At 42.3% G+C, this 20,642-nt stretch overlaps 1 protein-coding gene across 4 annotated transcripts in view; it reads right to left on the bottom strand.

Moving 5' to 3' along the window:
• Positions 1–20,642, bottom strand: part of sdk1a (sidekick cell adhesion molecule 1a) — a 236,247-nt gene that overhangs the window by 45,831 nt on the left and 169,774 nt on the right. For all 4 annotated transcript variants that reach the window (XM_028985095.1, XM_028985093.1, XM_028985092.1 and 1 more), the window contains 9 exons: positions 20,195–20,368; positions 17,130–17,266; positions 15,719–15,866; positions 10,264–10,404; positions 8,968–9,149; positions 6,061–6,176; positions 4,102–4,297; positions 2,696–2,794; positions 1,064–1,255 (listed from right to left, as the gene is read on the bottom strand). In XM_028985095.1, the coding sequence (XP_028840928.1) occupies positions 1,064–1,255; positions 2,696–2,794; positions 4,102–4,297; positions 6,061–6,176; positions 8,968–9,149; positions 10,264–10,404; positions 15,719–15,866; positions 17,130–17,266; positions 20,195–20,368 (1,385 nt within the window). The remainder of the gene's footprint in view (positions 1–1,063; positions 1,256–2,695; positions 2,795–4,101; positions 4,298–6,060; positions 6,177–8,967; positions 9,150–10,263; positions 10,405–15,718; positions 15,867–17,129; positions 17,267–20,194; positions 20,369–20,642) is intronic.

Consider the following 20,642-nt stretch of genomic DNA (forward strand, 5'->3'; position numbering starts at 1 on the left):
ACCATATCATATGAATCATAACATCAATACTTCTAGGAACTGCTGGGAGGTCCAGACACCCATTCCATGTTTTTATTCCATACAGTTGCTGAATTAGTAAAAAGAAGTTATTGAATAATTAAGAGTAGCTTGCTTGATGCATATTCCTGGGGTATTAAGACATTAACATAACATAATATACACTTGCAATAATAACCATTTTTCATACATTATACAGCTCTTATACAAGCACATGTATCAAAAGACAAACAGACATTAGCTACAACACAACGAGTTTTATAGTTCAGATCAAACTGCATCACAGTTCACCATCATAGAATCTGTCAGCACTGGGCTACTGAATCGAGTTGATGAAATCAGTACAGTATAAAATCATAAAGTATGGAGGATCCTGGGGGAGGCTCTGGCTGTAAACACCAGCATTACTTTATCTATGCTGTGGAAGAGGGTAATGTTTCCCCACGGTGCAAAAACATGTTTTTGATACAGGACCCCGGCCCACCCACCCCACAAAAAAATTGCTAAGTCGACTGCTGAAGGTTGGAAATTGGAACAAAAAGAATATTAAAGGAGCTGACACTGTAAAGCAAGATTTTTAAGACTGGATAGTGTTTAATAACAGCCATCTCAGAGGCAGTGCTCCCCTCAGCCGGCACATGCCGGCTTTCTACACCTATCAATAGTTCAAATGTTCAAATGAAGGAAATATGCAAAAATAAATAAATACAATTGTAAGGGGTATATTAATTAAAGTGAGCGGCTTAAAAAATATATACATTCAATGTAGGTTACTATTAAATGAACAATATCTAAGCTATTTAAATGTAGTTTATAAATGGCATTTGTAAAATGTCTAATCCAGAGAGACTTACAACCGGTGGCTACAGGGGCGGTCACCCTGGAGACACTCAGGGTTAAATGTCTTGCTTAGGGACACAATTGTAATCAGTGGGGTTTGAACCTGTGAGTTTGTGTGGCTTTTAGGAGAGTGTGTTACAGCATTTGATTTTTACTGCTGTTTAAATGGTGGGTATTATATGGCTCGAAGCAGGGAAATGCTCACCCGGAGGGACCCCGGAGGAGATGGTGGACGAGGCGAACGTTCCCACACCAGCCTCAGTCTGGGCGGCCACCTCCAGGGTGTAGGTTGTGAGGGAGGTGAGACCGGTCACCTTGTACTCCAGCGTGGTGTTGGGCATGGTGTGCGTCACCCGTGATGTGACCACCCCCTGCTCCTCCCACGACACCAAGTAACCTGTTGGGCCCAAAAGCAACCGTGAACAAAGTGCAGGCTGACAGGCGTCAGTGAATGGCCCTTTTCTTGTTTTTCCTCCCAATCCCACAATCCATCTGTCTGGAGTCAGTCATGAAAAGTGTGATTTTCAGACACTCCAACTTGGAATAAACAATTCTCCCACTCCCCACCCTGTTGGTGGACTAGGTGACCCCCGTGTAGTGAGTTGTCCAGACCCTGGATCATGCCCCTTAACCCAAGTCTAACTGAGACTAATAGCCGGCAGAGGCCTACGTAATTTTCTGTTTATTGGGAGTATTTTCTTCCTCAGTCAGCACTGTTTCCAATCACTGAATGTCCTCTTCCATCCACGGCCTCATAAATCAAGCTCTGCACTGGAAGACCCGGCAAAGAAACAAGCATTCCCAGCATTCAAAGGGCACAGCCGCTGCGCGTGTACTGATACAGACAACAGCTATTCGCTTTAATGTACTCCCAATTTCATTCCCCCCTACCTTGCCCCTTAATCTGCATCCTCCGTCTTTTAATCTACGCTCCGTATCGCTCCAGCCCTTGGACATTACTCTTCGTCTAATCTCGTTTGCATCTGGCTAAGGGCTGCCATAATTTCTTCTCTGCATCTTTTCTTTCTAACTTTCACTTGGTTCCTCGTCTGGCCTAACAGCTCTCCTTAAATATGAATTCATTCCACTACTGTTAATTAAAGCCCCACATTTAATGCAATTAATGCAGACACATAAACAAATGTATCCGTGTTTGGGCCTGACCTCTTTAATGCCGCAACTGTTAAACGCATAGAGGGTGTGAGGAATATTTCTGCCCCCGTTGTACAATAACAGCGACGTGATAATTGCCTCTGTGCAAAAACCCAATGGAGTGTTAAATAGGAGTGTATCCATTAATAAAGCCGAGAGAAGGCCAGGCACCCGTTTCATCACGATGTGGCAGAATCAAAAGCAGCCAAGGCTTCAAGTACCCCACCTAATGTGCTGTTTGGTGGTTACGAGTCAACAGGAATGGGTGGGGAGGGGGTGAGATGGGGCTTGGGCGGGGCTTGGTGGTCTCTAGATTTTCCCTCATTTGAGAACTAAGAGAAATCCAATATGCAATGAATCATTCTGACAGACAAAATAGGGCTTCGACAATGCTTGACAAAATATGAAGCACTACTTCAGACAAGCAGGGCTACAATCTGAAGACTCTGGAATGAACCAACGCTAAAAAAAAATGCCATTGTTGGCAATCTATTATTTTCTTGCTGTACGACAAGAGTGGGGGAAAAATAATAAAGTAAGTGGCAGGCGATCCTGACAACAACTAACTTTTCATTTGGAAACTGAGAAAAAAAACAGTTCACAAACAGCTTTCTGACACTTTCTACCATTGTGTGTGTATGTGTATATATGCACACTATGTAAAGGGTCTACAGTAGGCACACACCTGTAATGATGCCATTCTTCTCCACCGGCTCATCCCAGCTCACCCTCAGAGATGTGTCCAAGATCTCAGTAAAGCTCAGACGGCCGACAGGGCCTGGGACTGAAGGGCAACACACACTCGACTTTGAATATCTGAAATTATAGACTACTCCATAATATAACCTCCCTGCATGGCAATTCAACACTGTCTGCTGTGTTTTTCTGGTGCTATACATGTTCACTAATGCTTCACAATTTATTAAACACAAAGAGGGAACAGTGCTCACATAAAACAATAAAGAAGAATAGACACAAAAAAGTGTTGCCAAAAAAAAGTGTATAACGTGTGTTCTAAATCCAAATAAACAATTTGTTGACAGGGTTTCAGGGGTTCACACAGTGTATAATGGAATCATGACATATGTATAAAATCAGTTGTTTTTGAAACACGTGCCATATAAAACCTGACATACAAAAACACAAAAAATGAAAAAACAAAACCTTTTTTTCTAATTCAACTAGTACAGCAATTGTGTTCCAGATTCAATTAAACTGCATATTTAGAGAGAAAAAAGGTTGTTCTCTATGACATTTGTTATCATTACCATATGGATTCTCCTGCAATCTCTATAGCAACAGCCCTTTGGCGCTTCATAAATACATGACGCTTAGAACTTGTCACGGTAAGCTTGCCGTCCGCATGGACGGTGACCTTTTAGAATGAACCAGAGCTGTGGAACTTATTAGTGTTATTAGATGAATGTGTGTATCTCTATATATAGCACCCAAGGGTTGTTTATCATAGATCTGCTCCTCAGAAAAAAAATTTGATTGGACAACCTACACAACCTTAGCTGTGCCAACAAACTGGTCAGCAGTCAACATGAAGACATTTTATGGAGGCATATTAATGTCACCACTCATGTTCACGTTGTTTGTAACAGAGTAAATGCTGATTTAATGGGGGAAGTGTTTTCTGTTCTGTCCTGTTTTACGACAATCATAATGCCACACATAATAACATAATATTAGTGCTGTTAATGTTAACATGCTACTGATTAAACACACCACGGGACCTCATTTTGTTTGCTACAATAAGGACAACTAATATCAGCCTCTATGATTTATTGGTGTTACAAACAAAACAATGTGTGACGTGCAACTGATTAATTGCAATCATTAATGTGTTAACATTGGCAGCACTGCATAATCCATTATAATAAAACAAATTACATAAAAAAAAAGCCAAGTACAGATTAGACTGTGCCTATGGTCACACTTTCAACTCTTGTTCAACCTTCTTTCATTGCAGAACCAGCAATATAAGATTATCAATTTATAAGATTATCATCATCCACTTCCAGGATACACACTTTTTACCAACTACATACTAAAATGTCAACATGACTGTCGCCCTGCGGTACTCACTGTCCTCGTGGGTCTGTACGAGTTTGGGGACACTTCTGGGCCCGTTGCCTGGAGTGGTGAAGCACAGTACTGATGTCAGGTACCAGGTGAACTTCTTCAGACCGCTGATGTAGCCCAGGTGTCGAGTACCATGGTAATCTGGGGTGATGGTTGCTATGGTGACAGCTTCAGCAGAGTGCTCTGGCCATGCCATGAGCTGGGGGGGAAGAAGGTAAGCCAATCAGAGCAAAGAACAAAAGCGCACAGCTGTTCATCACCAAAAGATGCACAATGCTATTTAGAATTATGGGAATTTGCAAGAGGTTTATTGTGGTGAAAAAGCCCATTTCAAATCCTCCAGAAAGACATGTTGCACTGCACTCCATTTAATGACTCAACAGCACAGTATATTGTCCAAGAAAGGACAGAAATTAGGTTACACAAGCCTGTATGAAACTAGAAAACTGACAGGTCAGAAAGGGGCGAGACATTATGCGTTATATCAGTTTTAAACCATTTGAAAGAACCATTTGAAAAAACATTTTAAAACATATATTTTTTCAAAAATACAACCTAGATGTATAGAGGAGGCTTTGCAGTAAGTGTTCCAGGCAGAGCAAGCTTTTCTAACTTGAAACCAATAGAACAAACATTTTTCTTTTTTGAAGACCTGAACAGTTTTATGTTCTTGTGTGGATGGACAATAAAACCTTTATTGGGTCAATTTTCAAGGTGTTCCTTAAAATTTTGGATGTGTTCAGTAAAGTTGGGTTTATTGGTTTGCCTGTCAGAATCCTTTAAAAAAAAACAGCTGATTGTAACAGGAGACAAGTTTGGTTTGGTAGTGGACATGGTCCCGAGAGGATGACTGTGATGCCTGCTGATGGTGCCATGAACAACTTTTATTATGGAAATAATAAACAGAGGAGAGAGGAGACAGGGGAGTAGTTGCTTGTGGAAAACAGGGATTGAGGAACCCATTTCTAAATCAAGTATGTTAGGCCGTCGTGACAGTTCAATGCCGATCTAAAAGAGTCTGCAGGTTTATGTGTGTTTTGATGGATTTATGGACAATTTGTGTTGAAACAATCTATAGATAGATAGATAGATAGATAGATAGATAGAATGTCCAGAATTAGGAATTAGCATATTTGAGAATTGTAAAACACACCATAGGCTCCTTACGTTTACATTTTTTTTACATTTTACAGCATTTATCAGACGCCCTTATCCAGAGCGACTTACAATCAGTATTACAGGGACAGTCTCCCTGGAGCAACTTAGGGTTAAGTGTCTTGCTCAGGGACACAATGGTAGTAAGCGGGATTCGAACCCGGGTCTTCTGGTTCATAGGCGAGTGTGTTACCCACTAGGCTACTACCACACATTTAAAACGTTTAAAACTAAAAACATAATTAATGACTGTGTTGTGGGTGAATGAAATAATTATATAGCAACATAAAGGGCGTTCCTCTTCTTCTAGACAGAGAAAAGTTGCAAGTGGTATATTCTTAACTTGTCTATTTATTTATGTAAATTATGATTATGTAAATCCTTTTGACCTTACACTAGCAAATTAGCCCCACATGTCATATTTATTATAGTTCTTTGAAAATAGCATCTTGAATCTTTTGTATCTCTTAATCTTGGTCAAGTTAGCTGCAGACTCACATGCAATTGATGTCTATTTCTAGAGGAAAAAATAAGTATCAGTCTATATTTTGAAGATGGTTTAAGTTTAATAGAAATAGAAAATTATGGACCAGACATTTTCCACTATATGAAAACTCTAGAGTGACAGACAGACAGACAGACAAACAAGTAGTCAGGCAGGCAGGCAGGCAGGCAGGCAGGCAGACACGCTATATATGGGGCCCGGATTACATAAGGCCCAATGTCATGTTGCACCTCAGTTTCATCACAAAAAGGACTTTTGGAAGATGGAAGAACTTGTGACTGACTCTCTGTGAAGAACTTCACCTTGTAGCCTTGATTGATCCCGTTGATGAACTGCTGGGGCGGAGGATTCCATGTGAACTTGATGGTAGTCGAGTTCATGGCCACGGCCTCCACACCCTGAGGGGGCGCTGTGGGCACTGGAAAAACCAGAGGATGTAGATATTAGGGCCGTCAAAATGAAAAAGGTAATTGCTGTGCTCAATCTGTAAACATTTAACATGTTAAATTAAATGAATTTCAAACAGGAAATTGGCCCAGAAAAACATTTCTGGTCCACAAAGGACAATTAAGGACTGACGTATCCCAAGATTCAAAGTGTGCCGGTGACAGCTGGTGACTCAAATAGGAAATTATCTGAAGACTAGACCATCTCATTTAACAACGCCCAGAGGCTGCGGTCTTCAAAGTACACACTCTGAAATATATGTGAGCTCATATCACACTCTACTGCCACTTCTCAGAAAAATGATACGAGTCTGTGGTTCCACAAACTATTTTGAGATCATGTTGAACCTGGAAATAATGCAGGGCTGATGATTTTCAAGTGGATGAAAGTGTCATGCACCAGCATAAATGTGGGACGTGGAGAAAAAAAAGAAGAGACAAAACACCGGAAGACAACGCAGCTCCACTGTTTCAGCGAGAGCTGAAAAGCCAGGCAAGGGCCCGCTGAATTCCAAACACTAACATCTCAGCAATGGCTCTCTTCGAAATTATACAGCCATCTTTCAGGACTGAAGTGCACATGTGAACCATTTCTACTTCGCTCCCAGACAAAGGGAGCAAATGGCCCACATGGGGTGGCCTGACCCAGAGTGCAGAGGAGGGGGCTCTTGTATAATAGCCTTTGTTTTTGCGCATGAAATTCACCGCTATCTCCCGCTATCTGAATCACAAAGCAACAAAACAAAAGCAAGACAAAACAAAATTTTAAGGGCAGAAGGGAACCTGAGTCCCTGGGATATTTAATTACCTTTCAGATCAAAGTCAAGTAACCCACATTCACCTTGCTTTTACTCATGCTGTTTGTTGGTGTGGGATTTACAGTTTACACTGCTGTATATGCTTTTGGTTTGGGGGAAACCAAAAATCACACAAATATAAGAAAGCTGGCTTTTGAAAAGAACAAGCAAACTAATGCAGTTATATAGAATGATGCAGCATGCCTTTCAAACCCAGCTCTTTGGATATCCTTGACCTTTGTGGACAGTGAGATTTGATGGATAAACACAGTGATTTTTGATATCCAGTAACCTTGGTTGAAAGGCCAGAAGCGTGTGGACGTTCAATCTAAGGGCTACAGGAAATCGGTCTTAATAATTCATGCAGGGGAGTCTGCCTGACTTGCAGGAAGCAGCACCCTTCAATCGCACCGTTTTGGGTATGTTCAGACGTGTTCCCATTTTTTTATTCTGTTGTCACTGAATTCAGTGTCAGCCGAATTCATATGATTATTCATATAACTTGTTTCCCCAGAAAAACTTTTTAGAGATGAGACCCCTGAAGCAGTAGAACCGAACACAGGACGCTTGCTCATTAAAGTCCACAGGTTAGGTGTACAGCCAGATCTGCTAAACAAGTATGTGAAGCTCAGTGCACTTAACCTCCAATCACAGCCATCTAAGAACCTCAGAAATGTCAGTTGCATTTGTGAAGTAAATCCAAGAATAAATGAGTTCATAACAATAAGAAAAAAATTAAGGGACAGAAAGAGAAGTGAAAATGTCATACACTGCAGCAACGAAATGTGTCCTCTGCTGTTAACTATCACCCTTGGTGAGCAGTGGGCAGCCATGACAGGCGCCCGGGGAGCAGTGGGTGGTTTGCTCAGTGGCACCTCAGTGGATCGGGATTAGAACTGGCAACCTTCTGATTGCCGTTTCCTTAACTGCTAGGCCACCACTGCCCCATGCCAGTGTTTGATATTTGCTATTTTTGAATACTGACACATCAGTATGCAATTAATGCAATAACTGCATGGCTCTAATTAAAAGAGTGATGAAGGAATGTGTTTTCCTGGCATGATAATGGTTGTAACAGTGGGGAGTGGTCACTAATGTCACGTTCATTAGTTCCCACATCAGAATTAAGTTATCTATCTGCATGTCAGGTTTGTTAATGTATATAGCAGAGGTTGTGCTTGTAATGTCCACTGCATCCCATGTTCCAAGGGAATTAGGGTGATGCTGCGGTACATCAACAGGAGGGGGTTTAAATTGTATTACACCCATTCTTTAAAGTTGTGATTTTAAATATTGTTTTTAGATACATATTTACAGTTCTCCAAATAAATAGCAAGCGGTCCTTTGTTTGCATCAGTTGATGGAAGAAAAAATGTTCCATCTGATTTACAATTTTTTTTATCAGCCTTTAAGTTTCAAACACAGTTTTTTTTAATCAATGTTTATGAATATTTTTTCAATGGCAATAAATTCCAAGCACCAAATAAAAATAAATATGTGATGTTTCAACACAAAAAAACTGTTTTAAATGAAAAGGCTGATAAAAGCCTGTTTATTTCAATAAATCCTGAATACACTTGATGTGACATTAGAAAACCCTCCCCACATGTTACAGTGCTGAGAAAAAAAGTGTCCCTGTCCCAATAAATATAAAATAAACAGCTGCCTGTGAGTGTGGCCGCTGCAGGTGTAAATTGTACTGTTGGGGAAAAAAGAGAACAGCCCAGGGGCATAATTGATGTAATTGTTTGAAAGAGGATTAGCTTCAGAGTCGGCCGGGCTTCTTCTCTCGGCTTTGCCAGGCGGGGGAGGTCTGCCAGCGAGCGGCGTCTCCTCAGCACCACCTGACTCCGGCGGGAGACCGGGCGTGTAAACAAGCCGGGGCTTCAGTCGCCAGGACTCCTGGAAGACAGAGGCGGAGACGGACAGAGAGGATACGCAGACGGGGTAACGGAAGGGAACTCACCTCCCTGCAGCGTGTACTCCATCACCGGCAGGCTGAAGACTCCCAGGCCGGCACCGGTGTAAGCCGCCACCTGGATTTCATACTGAGTCCAGATGATGAGCTCTGTGAGCAGGCAGTAGTTTACCTCGGGACTGCTGATGTTCTTCTGCTGGTACTCTCCAGGGAGCCCGGCAAGGCGGTACCTGCAGTTGGGGAATCAATGGCCAGGCGGTTAGTGACAACGATTTCCTTCCAGGTCACTGCTCCATTACCAGTCCCCTCCACTGGCTGTAATTAGAATGAGCCTTCAGCATGGCTGAAATTTTTTCATTTTCTCTCAATTAAATTACATCTGACCTACCCACAAAGTTTGAACTTGATGATCAAATGCTGAGTGATGATTGCGAGTGTCATGATTGTTATTACAATATGGTTTTGCATAATATTATGTGTGAGTTTTCTGCAATTTTTTTTTTATTCTATTATGTATCAGATTTGCTCTCTCTCTCTCTCTCTCTCTCGCGCGCTTCTATGATGATGACTGCAGATGCAGATTGCGGGGGTGCAGTGGGGGGCTGGCAGATGGGTCAGTTGACAGAGTTTGTCCCCGTTCTGAGCACCGGGGACACACAGCGGAGTGGAGTGTGTCGTCTTTCACCACGCTTTACTGCAGATCAATCCCAGCAGCAGCTGCGGCTGAGCGCTCCGTTCCAGACGCGATGCGCCACCACGGATGGAGAATAGAGAAGCTCTCAAAACACAGAAGGCCGCAAAACAATGATCGCGTAATATACATCTGAACAAGGTTACACCTTATGATCTCCTGGGTCAGCACCTTTCATAAAAATTCACAGAACATTTCATCAGCTGTCAATGGAGCAAATCTGGGGCTATTAGGATCTAGTGAAAAAGTTACATTAAGGGTTAAAGACTGGTTGGCTATTGAACATGAGATTGTTGAATCAGTCTGACTAAAACCAAACTTTTCATCTACATGTTAGTTTGACTGAAATTGTACTAAATCGGAAACACAGATAAAGTGACTGGTATTTGTACTACTCCTACATGTAGAGACTAAGTCAGCATAATCAAGTATGTGTTGGAAATGGCTATATTATGGGATAAGATTGGCTATTTGCAGCTACTTATCGCTCATTATTAATTACTAGGAAATTGTACAGCAATATGTACAGCTGCAAAAAAACTGCCAAATATACAGCCCATATATGGTGTATATAACACTGGGACTGAGGCCAGAAGGGCTGACGTACCCTCTTTCTTTAGAAGTGGGTGAGGAGACACTGGTGAAGTTCTTACCTTAGCACGTAGCCCCTCAGTACCCCATTAAGCTGGGGTTCAGGTGGTGGCTGCCACTGCACCATAATGGACTGGTTTGTGCGGCCACTGGCAACAATATTCTTTGGCGGGGCACTGGGCGGCTCTTCTGGTAACATCAGCCTGGAGACAGATGAAAAAAATAAATAAATAAAATGTGGTTGCTTTCATAAGATGGACGGAGATATCAGATTCATATAAATAGATCAAGTTTCCCTGTACCTACTCAGTATTTAATGCTCAGTGCACTCAGCAAATGCTCAGGGCTACAACTGACAAAAAACTATACAAAAGCTGTGTGTTTATATGTGTGTGTGTATAACCCTCCCTCTGGGTCAGCAGTCCATTTACCAAACTGATCCAACACACTTTCTTCAATGCAGTCATTGTTTCTCACTTCATCCAGACCCTGCACACTCATCACCAACATGCTGCTTGTATTTTTAGGAGGGTGGTAGTAGCCTAGTGGGTAACACACTCGCCTATGAACCAGAAGACCCGGGTTCGAATCCCACTTACGACCATTGTGTCCCTGAGCAAGACACTTAACCCTAAATTGCTCCAGGGGGACTGTCCCCTGTAACTACTGATTGTAAGTCGCTCTGGATAAGGGCGTCTGATAAATAATGTAAATGTAAATGTTTTAGCAGGATTGGCATCAATGTCTATGCACTAAAAATATTAAATTATACACACACACACACACACACACACACATTTATATAACCATTAGAAACTGATGTTCACTTGATTATTTAAGTTGCAATATTCCACATCTTATTGATAAAGATAAAGCTGCCTAAATTATAACAGAAGGCATTAATATTTTGTAAAGTCAGTATATATAATAACATCTTGCTTTTATCTTTTTTTTACGTGTGTTTTTTCATAGATGATTTAGAGTAATTACTTTAGTCTAAACAGCATTTTAGGCTTGAAAAGGTTGAAGAGGTTCGGTACTATCAGCAGGGTTCTTTAACCCTGCCAGCCACTTCTTTCACCAGGCAAGAGTTCTGCACTACTGGTCACTGTTGTAGAAAACACCTATCCACAGCCCTACACTCCATGTCAACTTTATTAAGAGCATCAGCCACACTAAAGGCATACAGTTATAGCCTGCTGCTCCTTCTTCACTCTGATGTGTTGGAGAACCAGGTTGATGGGATTTTTATACACTGTGGTGTACCTGAAATTATGAGAAAATGACCAGGGATCAAAAAGCTAGGTGACTTGTACACATTAACAACGGGACTAGTTAAGTTGCAGCATTGCGTCGCAGCTCACTAAGGGTCATGGGGTAATCACAGTGACACTTTCATTTTAGGTTAGGCCTAACTACCACCCAGAACTGTGGTTTGATATGAAATGTTGTGTAAGAGATCAAAAGATGAACATGAAAAGAGAGTTTTATGGTATTTACAGCTAAATATAGTTAAAAAAATGCACAGCAAAAGTAATTAATTGGCCTTGAAGTTCGAATACTTTTGAAGGGGACAGTATGTGGCGAACGTGAAGATGACAGAATTTTGTATTGAGGTTGCAGAGAAGCACGCAGTGAAGCTGTGGCTCTCCGAGGTCGGGTTCACTTTCACTCTGAATTCACATCTAATTAATGGAAACTAAAAATGAACCGCGCATCACAGCACTGTGCTTTCACAAGTCCATCTCCGAGTTCTTCGTGCCCGGTGCGCTTCATGCTAATGGACAGTTAAATCTGTATTAATTTTTAATGGGCTCATTGGGTTATTCCCGATTTATGGCCACCGTCTCCTTAAATCTCTGACCACAAGTTATTTCTCTACCCCAGAAGTCCATTTAATAATTAATGCCCCCAATAACCAATATCACGAAGCAGTTCTCCGACAGCGCTCCGTAAATCTGCCTGATCACCAGCGGGGCTTCCAGAGGCCCGCAGGCTCAGACGGCTTGTCCTTCATGCCGTATTTTTACACAATTCCTTTACACCCTTGCACGCCGCCCATTAAACATCTGCTTTTCAACATAAACAATGCGAGTGGGCAATCCATTCATTTCCCCACAGAAGGAGGCGCGTGAGTGTGTGCAGGCATGACGGCGTAATGGAACAGGCCGTGTCTGTCCTGTGTCTGGACGTAAAAGCACCCAGGCTGCAGTCACTGGAGTACGAGGCTCATTAACGGACAGGAACATCCACCGCGGTTGTCGGTGCGACGGCCAACAATACGGCGAGGGCCAAATGTTCACGTCAATTTTCAGACGCCGGTTTGTGCTTCATGTTGAGGACGGCATGTACGGCGAGGGGAAGAACAAACCAAGTCTCCTCAATGGCGTCTCATTACGGCAAGAGACATGAAGGTGACGGCGGCGGCGTTTCTTTTTTTTGTTTGTTTGTTTATGAGGCTGTCATTCATTTTATTTGTTTGCTGCGCCTAATAAGGTAAAAAAAAAAATGAGAGACAGATGTGACACCCAGACGCCACAACGGATAAAGATGGGCGGGCGGTGCGGACTTTTGACTGTCCTGCCTCGCATGTCCCAGAAGAGGGTTCTTCCTGCAAAGCTGGAAGCAGAGAAGAAACCGCCAGTGGGCACATCCGGCGAGGCTCGACGCCCCCTTCCTGCCGCACGCGCTCTCCCACTTCGCAGCCGATTCAGCATCTGACGGGCGGACGCTGCACATTATCGGCGCAGATTCCCTCCATTATTTTGTTTTCATGTCTTATTCAGCAATAAAAAAGAAAACTACCACCATCTGAGCTAAACTGCGACTGTGGATGTATTTGCCGGTTTCTGTAGAGGAGAAAATGCTTTGCTGAGCATTTGTTCCCCTTTCTGTTGTTACAAAATAATGCATGAGTGCCAGAGAAAAGCTGCCCAAGTATGATCCAACAATCTATCTGCAGCGCATCGCCTTCAAGACGCAGGGCTGTCAGACGCGTCAGTCAACATGAGCATCCCGCCTCGCCCACTCTGATCTGATCCTCTCAAAGATGGATGGTGTAAAGGATCCCACCGGTGATCCTCATGAGTTTCTCGGGGAAAGAGTGTGGCTCTTCATGTATTACACTATGGAAGGTTATGTGCTCAACCACAGTTAATGAGACAATTAGGCAAGGCAATTAATCACAAGACAGCATGTTAGGCCATGAGGTATTGGCAGCATAGAGATTGGTACAACTATGGTATGCTTAGAGTTTAGTTAGAATTTTTTTTCCCCACAGTTTTATTGAAATCAAGAACATTTAATGAAGCAGTTATTAGTCTTAATATTCTCAGAGTAGTACAGTTAATATATTTACTGTGTGTTTGACTGCAGTATTGGATGACAGTCAATAATAAATAATTCATATAAAATTGCCTTCTGTGACAAGTAATTAAATATATATACAGCACAGTTTTAAAACGCCAGTCATAATGATGATACTTTCAGAGCCAAATATTTTTGGTAGACCGGAACATTCCTGGACAGCACAAAGTGCTGCAAAGTGCTGTAAAATACCTCAGTGATTTAAGTTATTGTCCTGAATCCTGCAGTGCCTCTACGCTGTTTGTCATTATACCACTACATTGTAGGTCTAATCTACAATTTTGATTGGTCAACAAGAAGTCAGGTAATGACAATATCTTGTTTAATTCCACTGTTATGTCAGATGGTGACATTTTAAGGTGCATCTCTACATGCTCAGTAACTCTCTTTAGGCATATACTCACTGGTATATTATGGAGATAATATACCAAAGTTTAAAAATTCACAAATAAATATCACTCCATTAACAAATATATTTCTTGATTTAGCAGCAAATGTAACACCATTCACAAGTATATTTTACATTTCTCGACTCGATGTTACATTGTAACGGCGATACATTTATTCGTAAATCATAAAATATATTTGTGAATCTTGTTACATTTGTTGCTGAATCTAGAAATATATTCGTGAATTTTGAAACTGAACTATCTCCATGGTATATGAATCTGTTCTTCCACACAAATGAAAGATATTTCAAGGATATAAACTATGATAAAGTTAAGCAGCCAACATGCTTGACAATTGAATGCCTTGCCAATCAGATTGAGATTTACCTGGGCAATACCATCCCATACTACTACATCTGAGATGAGACAGAGGCGCTTCTATTGCCAAAAGCCACGAGTCAAAAGTTGAGTGGATCAGTCTCAGTAGAAACTTTTGAAATAAAAAAGTAAAAAAGAACACAAACGGCACAATAGAGACCCCAAGTGCCTGTGCCATAGTCGGCTTTTTTTGGTGATATATGGGTTCCCTGGGTGTCTGGTTTTGTCAAGATTGACTGCATGGTTTCCTCGGGATTGCCTCCCTTATTAACAGCAGCTTGCGTTTAGACTGCGGGGGTGCTTTCATTATTCACAGAAAGGTAAATTACACATTTTTGTCCCCATTGGAGGGAATAAAGTGCGGCCTTCCCTAAATGGTTCCACTAAAGAACATCTGCTCCTGAGGACGCTCACGGTTGTCTTTTAACTTACAGCAGCCGTGTGAATACAGATCCTAGAACGGAGGCGCTGTGTTTAACCTGTCGGGCACTGATAACAGCTCTGAACAGCCAGCAGGGAAGAGGTGTCTGCCACCCAGCGAGAGAAAACGCCTCTCCGCTCTGATTAGGCAGGAGGTGTGAGGCAAGAGGAGACGCTTTCCGCTGTCGAGCCTTCAGTTCAACAGAGATGCCATGTTCTGTCACACTTACATGCGCCAAACACTTGGGAAGAAATTATTCATAATATGCAGTAGAAGAAAAAAAAATTTGCATGTCACCACATTTGCCATAAAACTATCTTTTCAAAATGAATGTGGATGATAGACAAACTTTTCCTTTCATGGAAAAAGGCACCAAAGAAGAGGAAGAGGAAGATAAACTGACATGAAGGACGATCCATGAAGAGAGGCTGCCAGAGGCCAAGAAGAACAGCAAAGAACTGTACTTTTTAAATAAATGTACCATTGTGTACATCTGTTCAAAACCAGAGCATTTGGGTGTTTAGCTGACTTGAATGTTATAAAGAGGGTGTGTTGCATGTAAAAAGTAAACACACTCTCTCTTCATATATCTACGTGTATCTACGTATGTATTGTGCTAATTTCATATTGGGGTGCAACTGGTGACTGCCTTCTCTGTTAAGTAGTAAAGTAGTGGGGCAGTGGTGGCCTAGCAGGTAAGGAGGCAGACTCGTAACCGAAGGGTTTAAATCCCAAGGTGCAACTGAGGTCCCATTGAGCAAGGTACCACTAAGGGTGATGGGTTAAATGCAGAGAACACATTTTGCTGTGTGCACCGTGTGCTGTGCAGTATATCACAAGGACAAACAGAATCACTGTCAGGCCTGATATGATTATGGTTGAAGATTCCAAACTTAAACATGGAAAACAGACAAACACAGGTGTGGAGCGACAGCAGGTGTCCTACAACGTCATAATCAGTACCTGTTTGTCTCTTTGCTGTACTGTCCTTTCCCCACTTGATTGACAGCACACACCCTGAACTGGTAGGTCCTGGCAGGGGTGAGTCCCTTGACCACAGCCCCAGTCAGGCCAGGGTCCACGTCAGATAGGTACACTTTCCATGGTGAGTCTAAGGGGAAGGTTAATACAGGGTCTCATTAGTTCACTGTTCACAACACACAAATTTAATTATATGTGCCCATTTGTGCCCATGGGACATTTGGATTGGATATTGGATTATGTAGTTTACAGAATAGAAAACAAGCATGACACCCCTCTAAAGGGCAGTGGTGGCCTAGCACTTAAGGAAATGGCCTAGTAATCAGAAGGTTGCCGGTTCGAATCCCGATCCGCCAAGGTGCCACTGAGGTGCCACTGAGCAAAGCACCGTCCCCACACACTGCTCCCCGGGCACCTGTCATGGCTGCCCACTGCTCACCAAGGGTGATGGTTAAAAGCAGAGGACACATTGTGTCACTTCACTTTCACTATTTTCACAATCCCAAAATTTTTTTGATAGTTACACCACTAATATACAGATAATTAGAGTAGAATGCAGCTTTGAGAACAAATAATTACAGCAGGTAGAACCTCCTCAAGGAGTTGATGATGAATGGCATATGGCAAACCCACCCAGCACACGCTCACACACTAACAAACAATGTGCTTTGTTGAAGGTCTGATCGTAGGTGGGGTTTTCTAATCACGCTTAGTGTTCAACCGATTCTCTATCAGAAAGCAGCAAGGCCATCGTTAATTCTTAATGGCCCCTTCACATAACATCAAGCGCATCAGCAGGAGCTTCACATCAAAGCGCATTATATTTATATTTAAAAAGGCAATCATCAGAGAACATGTTGGAAGAATGTCGGTGCTATTTTGGTATTAAAAGTGGCGACCGGGTTCGGGGAGACGGCTGTTAGGTGCTTTAAATGGAAGTTGCCTGGATTATTACGCCCTGTACCGCTCATCTGCACCGAGCCGCAGGCACATTTTTCACTGTCCACTTGCAGCCGCTGGAGATCAATCAGATTTGTTATGGATGGTGTCTGTGCCTTTTCTGAGCTATTTTACACCGCGATGCACACGCCAGCTACGGGGTACTTAACAGGACAAGAAAAAAAAACAGACACTCTCTCTACTTATATAAAAACCCCAATATATCTATCCAAAGAATTGGGGTGTGAGGACAAAGTGGCACTAACAGCCCTTTCTAAATGCGCTGGCTGACACGGCTGTTCCTTTAATGACCGTCGTCATCCAGACAGGGTTACCCAGATACGCCGAGGAGGTAGGAAGGGGGTTGTTAAGGTGCGCTGGGAACCTTGGTGTGATTCTTGGTCCGCTGTGGAATCCAGGGGGGGTAGGGGGTGTTTAGGAGGGAACTGCTTACTGTTCTCTGAGAGCTCCACCACGTAGTGCAAGAGGGGACTGTTGCCATCGAACGGCCGCATCCAGGACAGGAGCACGCTGCGGCTGTGCGTGGCGTTCAGGGTGGCCTGCAGGTTTCTGGGTGAGTGGGGGAGCTCGCTGTGAAAGGACAACACACACGATGGACAATACGATGGTTACAAACCAACAAAGGGACGAAAAAGAGTGCAAACGTAAATACTGCGGCTGGGCTTAATATTCCTCTTCCGCCTACATCCTCATCGGCAGCCCCCCCTCCCCAAACGCAGCAGCATTCAGAAGGCCCCCCCTGATTCCACATGCACAACCATTCTCCGCACCCGTCGGAGGAAGGACGTGAATTTCTGCTCGTCTCAATTTCTTTCCCCCCTGAACCCTTCTTTATTGATTGCCTTAGTAATCATTTCTGGGGTGGATCAAACTTCCTGCTGAGGCCACATCAGGTGTCGGCAGTTGCTTAAGGAAAGTTTGTTTTCCTCTCAAAAATTAAAGGCATTATTTATTCTTTAAATTGCATTTTTTCCCCCTTTTTCTTTACTTTTGGACAAGTTAAATCTGCATGTTTCTTGCACACCATTGCGCATGCTGAAAAACAAAGGGCAGCGGCAGTATTGCACCTTTCCTCTCTCCAACATCCAGACCTGTTAAAAACATTTCCTTGTTCTTGGGTGGCGATCCTCCCTCAACCCCACACCAACCAACCTGGATAAAATTGTTCAGATCAAATTGGAGGTAAAACTATAAATATGGGTTCCCTCTGATGGCCTTTTGGAATGAGCACAAGAGCCCTGAGGCTTTAAATCTGCATCAATAAATTGTACGACTCTCAAGCTAAAAGCACTATCTGTCTGTGCTGTCGGGCTGCTGCGCCTGAATGCGTTTAAAAATAAATAAATAAAAACACTACCCACGAAAGTGGACCCCAGACACCAGGTATCCGTTTCCAACTTTTCCGTACTTTAATGAAGACAGGGGAAAACCACAAATAATAACCTGTCTCCCCAGCGAAAAAAAAAAAAGTGATTTAAAAGTCTTTCATTTTATTTTGATGCTTGTGGTTACTAATGCGTTTTATTTTTAGAAAGCCTTTAAAAGATGCTGTATTGCTGAACTTTTATTATGAGAGAAAAGAAAGATTGAGGTAATCAATATTGATGCTTATAGGGAACGAAAAGAACTTTTTTTTTGGACTTCACTAAAAAGCAGGATGACTGTGGAAGCAGTAGCTTCAAATAGCTTTGGCTAAAGGCAACTGCCCACTCAGAGTCTATGAAAAAGGTCATCGCTTTTAGTTGATGGAAAGCATATTTTCTCCAGGCAAGATGTTGAAAACGCATCCTATATCATGATGAGTCTTTTGCTGAGACAAGTCTGAAAGCCAAGAGCCACAGCGTAATAAAAATAAATACATTTTAAACACCCCCGCTTCAATTTCCATTACTGTTCTGATTAAGCAGATGTCTTTTTCAAAGTCGCAATTAGTGGATATGAAATAAATCTGAAATTGAGGGAGAAACAGTTGGAAATCACACAGAAAGGTTACAGCAAGAAGGTTGCGGAATGGAAAAAAGGTCACAGTGAATATTCCCACTGCGTTCTGCGTATCGGAGCCAAGAAGGTCTCCTGCACGTGCCTGCCGACGAAAGGGGAAATGCTGGTCTTTTTGTCCTACACTTTCTTATGTATTGAAAGACAGGCAGTGAGTGAGTAGACGGAGGACATCTTGACTAAATGTGCTCACAATATTTCTGCATGTTTAATTTGGTAGAGGGTATAGATAGGCACATTTGTGATGTCTGCTGAATAGTCCTAAACGATATAACTGAAATTGAACCAAAATCGCAATTTGAAAAATGCCATTTTATAAATTTCAACGACTACTGTTATTTTGCAAACCCCAGGCTCTGTTCCATCAGTTAACATCAGGGTTGCTGCTGGAAGACGCATGTGCAGATATGCAGGGTTGGCTAACGAGAGTCAGTGAGCGAGAGACTGGAGTGATGGTGACCCCCAGGCATAGGGGAAGCAGGTAGAACAGAGGCAGCTGCAGCGACGCGGTGATGTCCCTGTGTAATAGACATGCTCACCAAATCAGATGTGTCCCATGTTGAAGCCACGCTCGCTTGCAACTATGCAAGTTACAGAACAGTTCATATTTCAATGTACGGTTATGTACATTGAAATATAGTCTACGGTGTTTAATACACATTGTATAGTGAATGATTTCAAATTATATTGCTATCACAATATTTGTCAAATAAAGGCCTACAGCTGAAGGTGTCGCAAATAAAAAGGGAATGCAGGAGGAAAGGAGGAGACTGGAACTTGCACTGATGTGTTGCCAGATTTGGCACATAGAAATTCTTGTTGGTTTGGGCTGTTCTGTCTGTTTTGATGCATTTTTGGATTATAGTGGGCTGAAACAATCATGTATCTGGCATCACTGCTTGCATTACTTAGCATGTGATGGAAGTTTAAATCGTACAGAATGGGGAAGTACAGTGTGTGGTAGTTGACTATCGTAATTATTTAAAAAAGTATATTTGAAAAGGAAGAAACCCCATGATTACGATTGACAACTCTAACACACCCTTCTTCTGAATATAAAAATAATTAAAGCTTCTCTTCAGGATGACAAAAACAATGACACTCAAACTAAAAAAGCTGGGTTACATTCTCCTTGTTCGTGTTGTCTTTATCTGTTTATTTCTATAATCATCGAGACATGTGATTAGCTAACACGACACATACTAAACATCTTATATAGCACTGAGGGCCCAGCAATACACTGAATACTTTATCCCCAATTTTAAGCATTAATATCTACATAGCTAAAACTGACCAGTTTTAAATGATGCTCAAAAAATATACAAATAGTTCCATTATTTCATTGAGACTAATTCAAATAGCAAATAGCTTCTAAGTCCCTCCCAAACCTGAGATGTTCTCAGATCAGAAATCCAGCAGCTCTGGATAAATATTAAATACATGCATAAACAAAGGAACAAATTTCGATCAGGGTTGTCCTCGGCTCATGCAGACACTCACATGACCTCCAGTCGGGCGTCCTTGGAGTCATTGCCAGCCTGGGAGAGCACGTCACAGGTGTAGTCGCCAATGTCCCCCGACCACGTCTGGGTGATGAGCAGTGAGCCGTCCTGCAGGGTGATGCGACCTCCCCGAGGCTGGATGACCACCTCCCCATCCTTCTTCCACACAAAGCTGGGGAGGAGAGGCAGGATGCGAGGGGGAGAGAATGAGGGAATGCAATATCAGTACCCTCTCTCTTCATTTATATTAGATAATGTCTCTTTAATTTAAAACATAAATTAAATGACATTATATGAATACTTTAACCAAGCATAAATAATCCAGATCAGAAGTGAAATGGGTCCAACCAGAAGCAGATCACTGATGGTAAAAATTTACTTTTAAAAGTATTTTCATGCATCACTTTCACTCCACTGCAGCACCGGAGCTCAACTCATAGATGCTT

The sequence above is a fragment of the Denticeps clupeoides genome, chromosome 7, assembly GCF_900700375.1.
Source record: "Denticeps clupeoides chromosome 7, fDenClu1.1, whole genome shotgun sequence".
Lineage (NCBI taxonomy): Eukaryota > Metazoa > Chordata > Actinopteri > Clupeiformes > Denticipitidae > Denticeps > Denticeps clupeoides.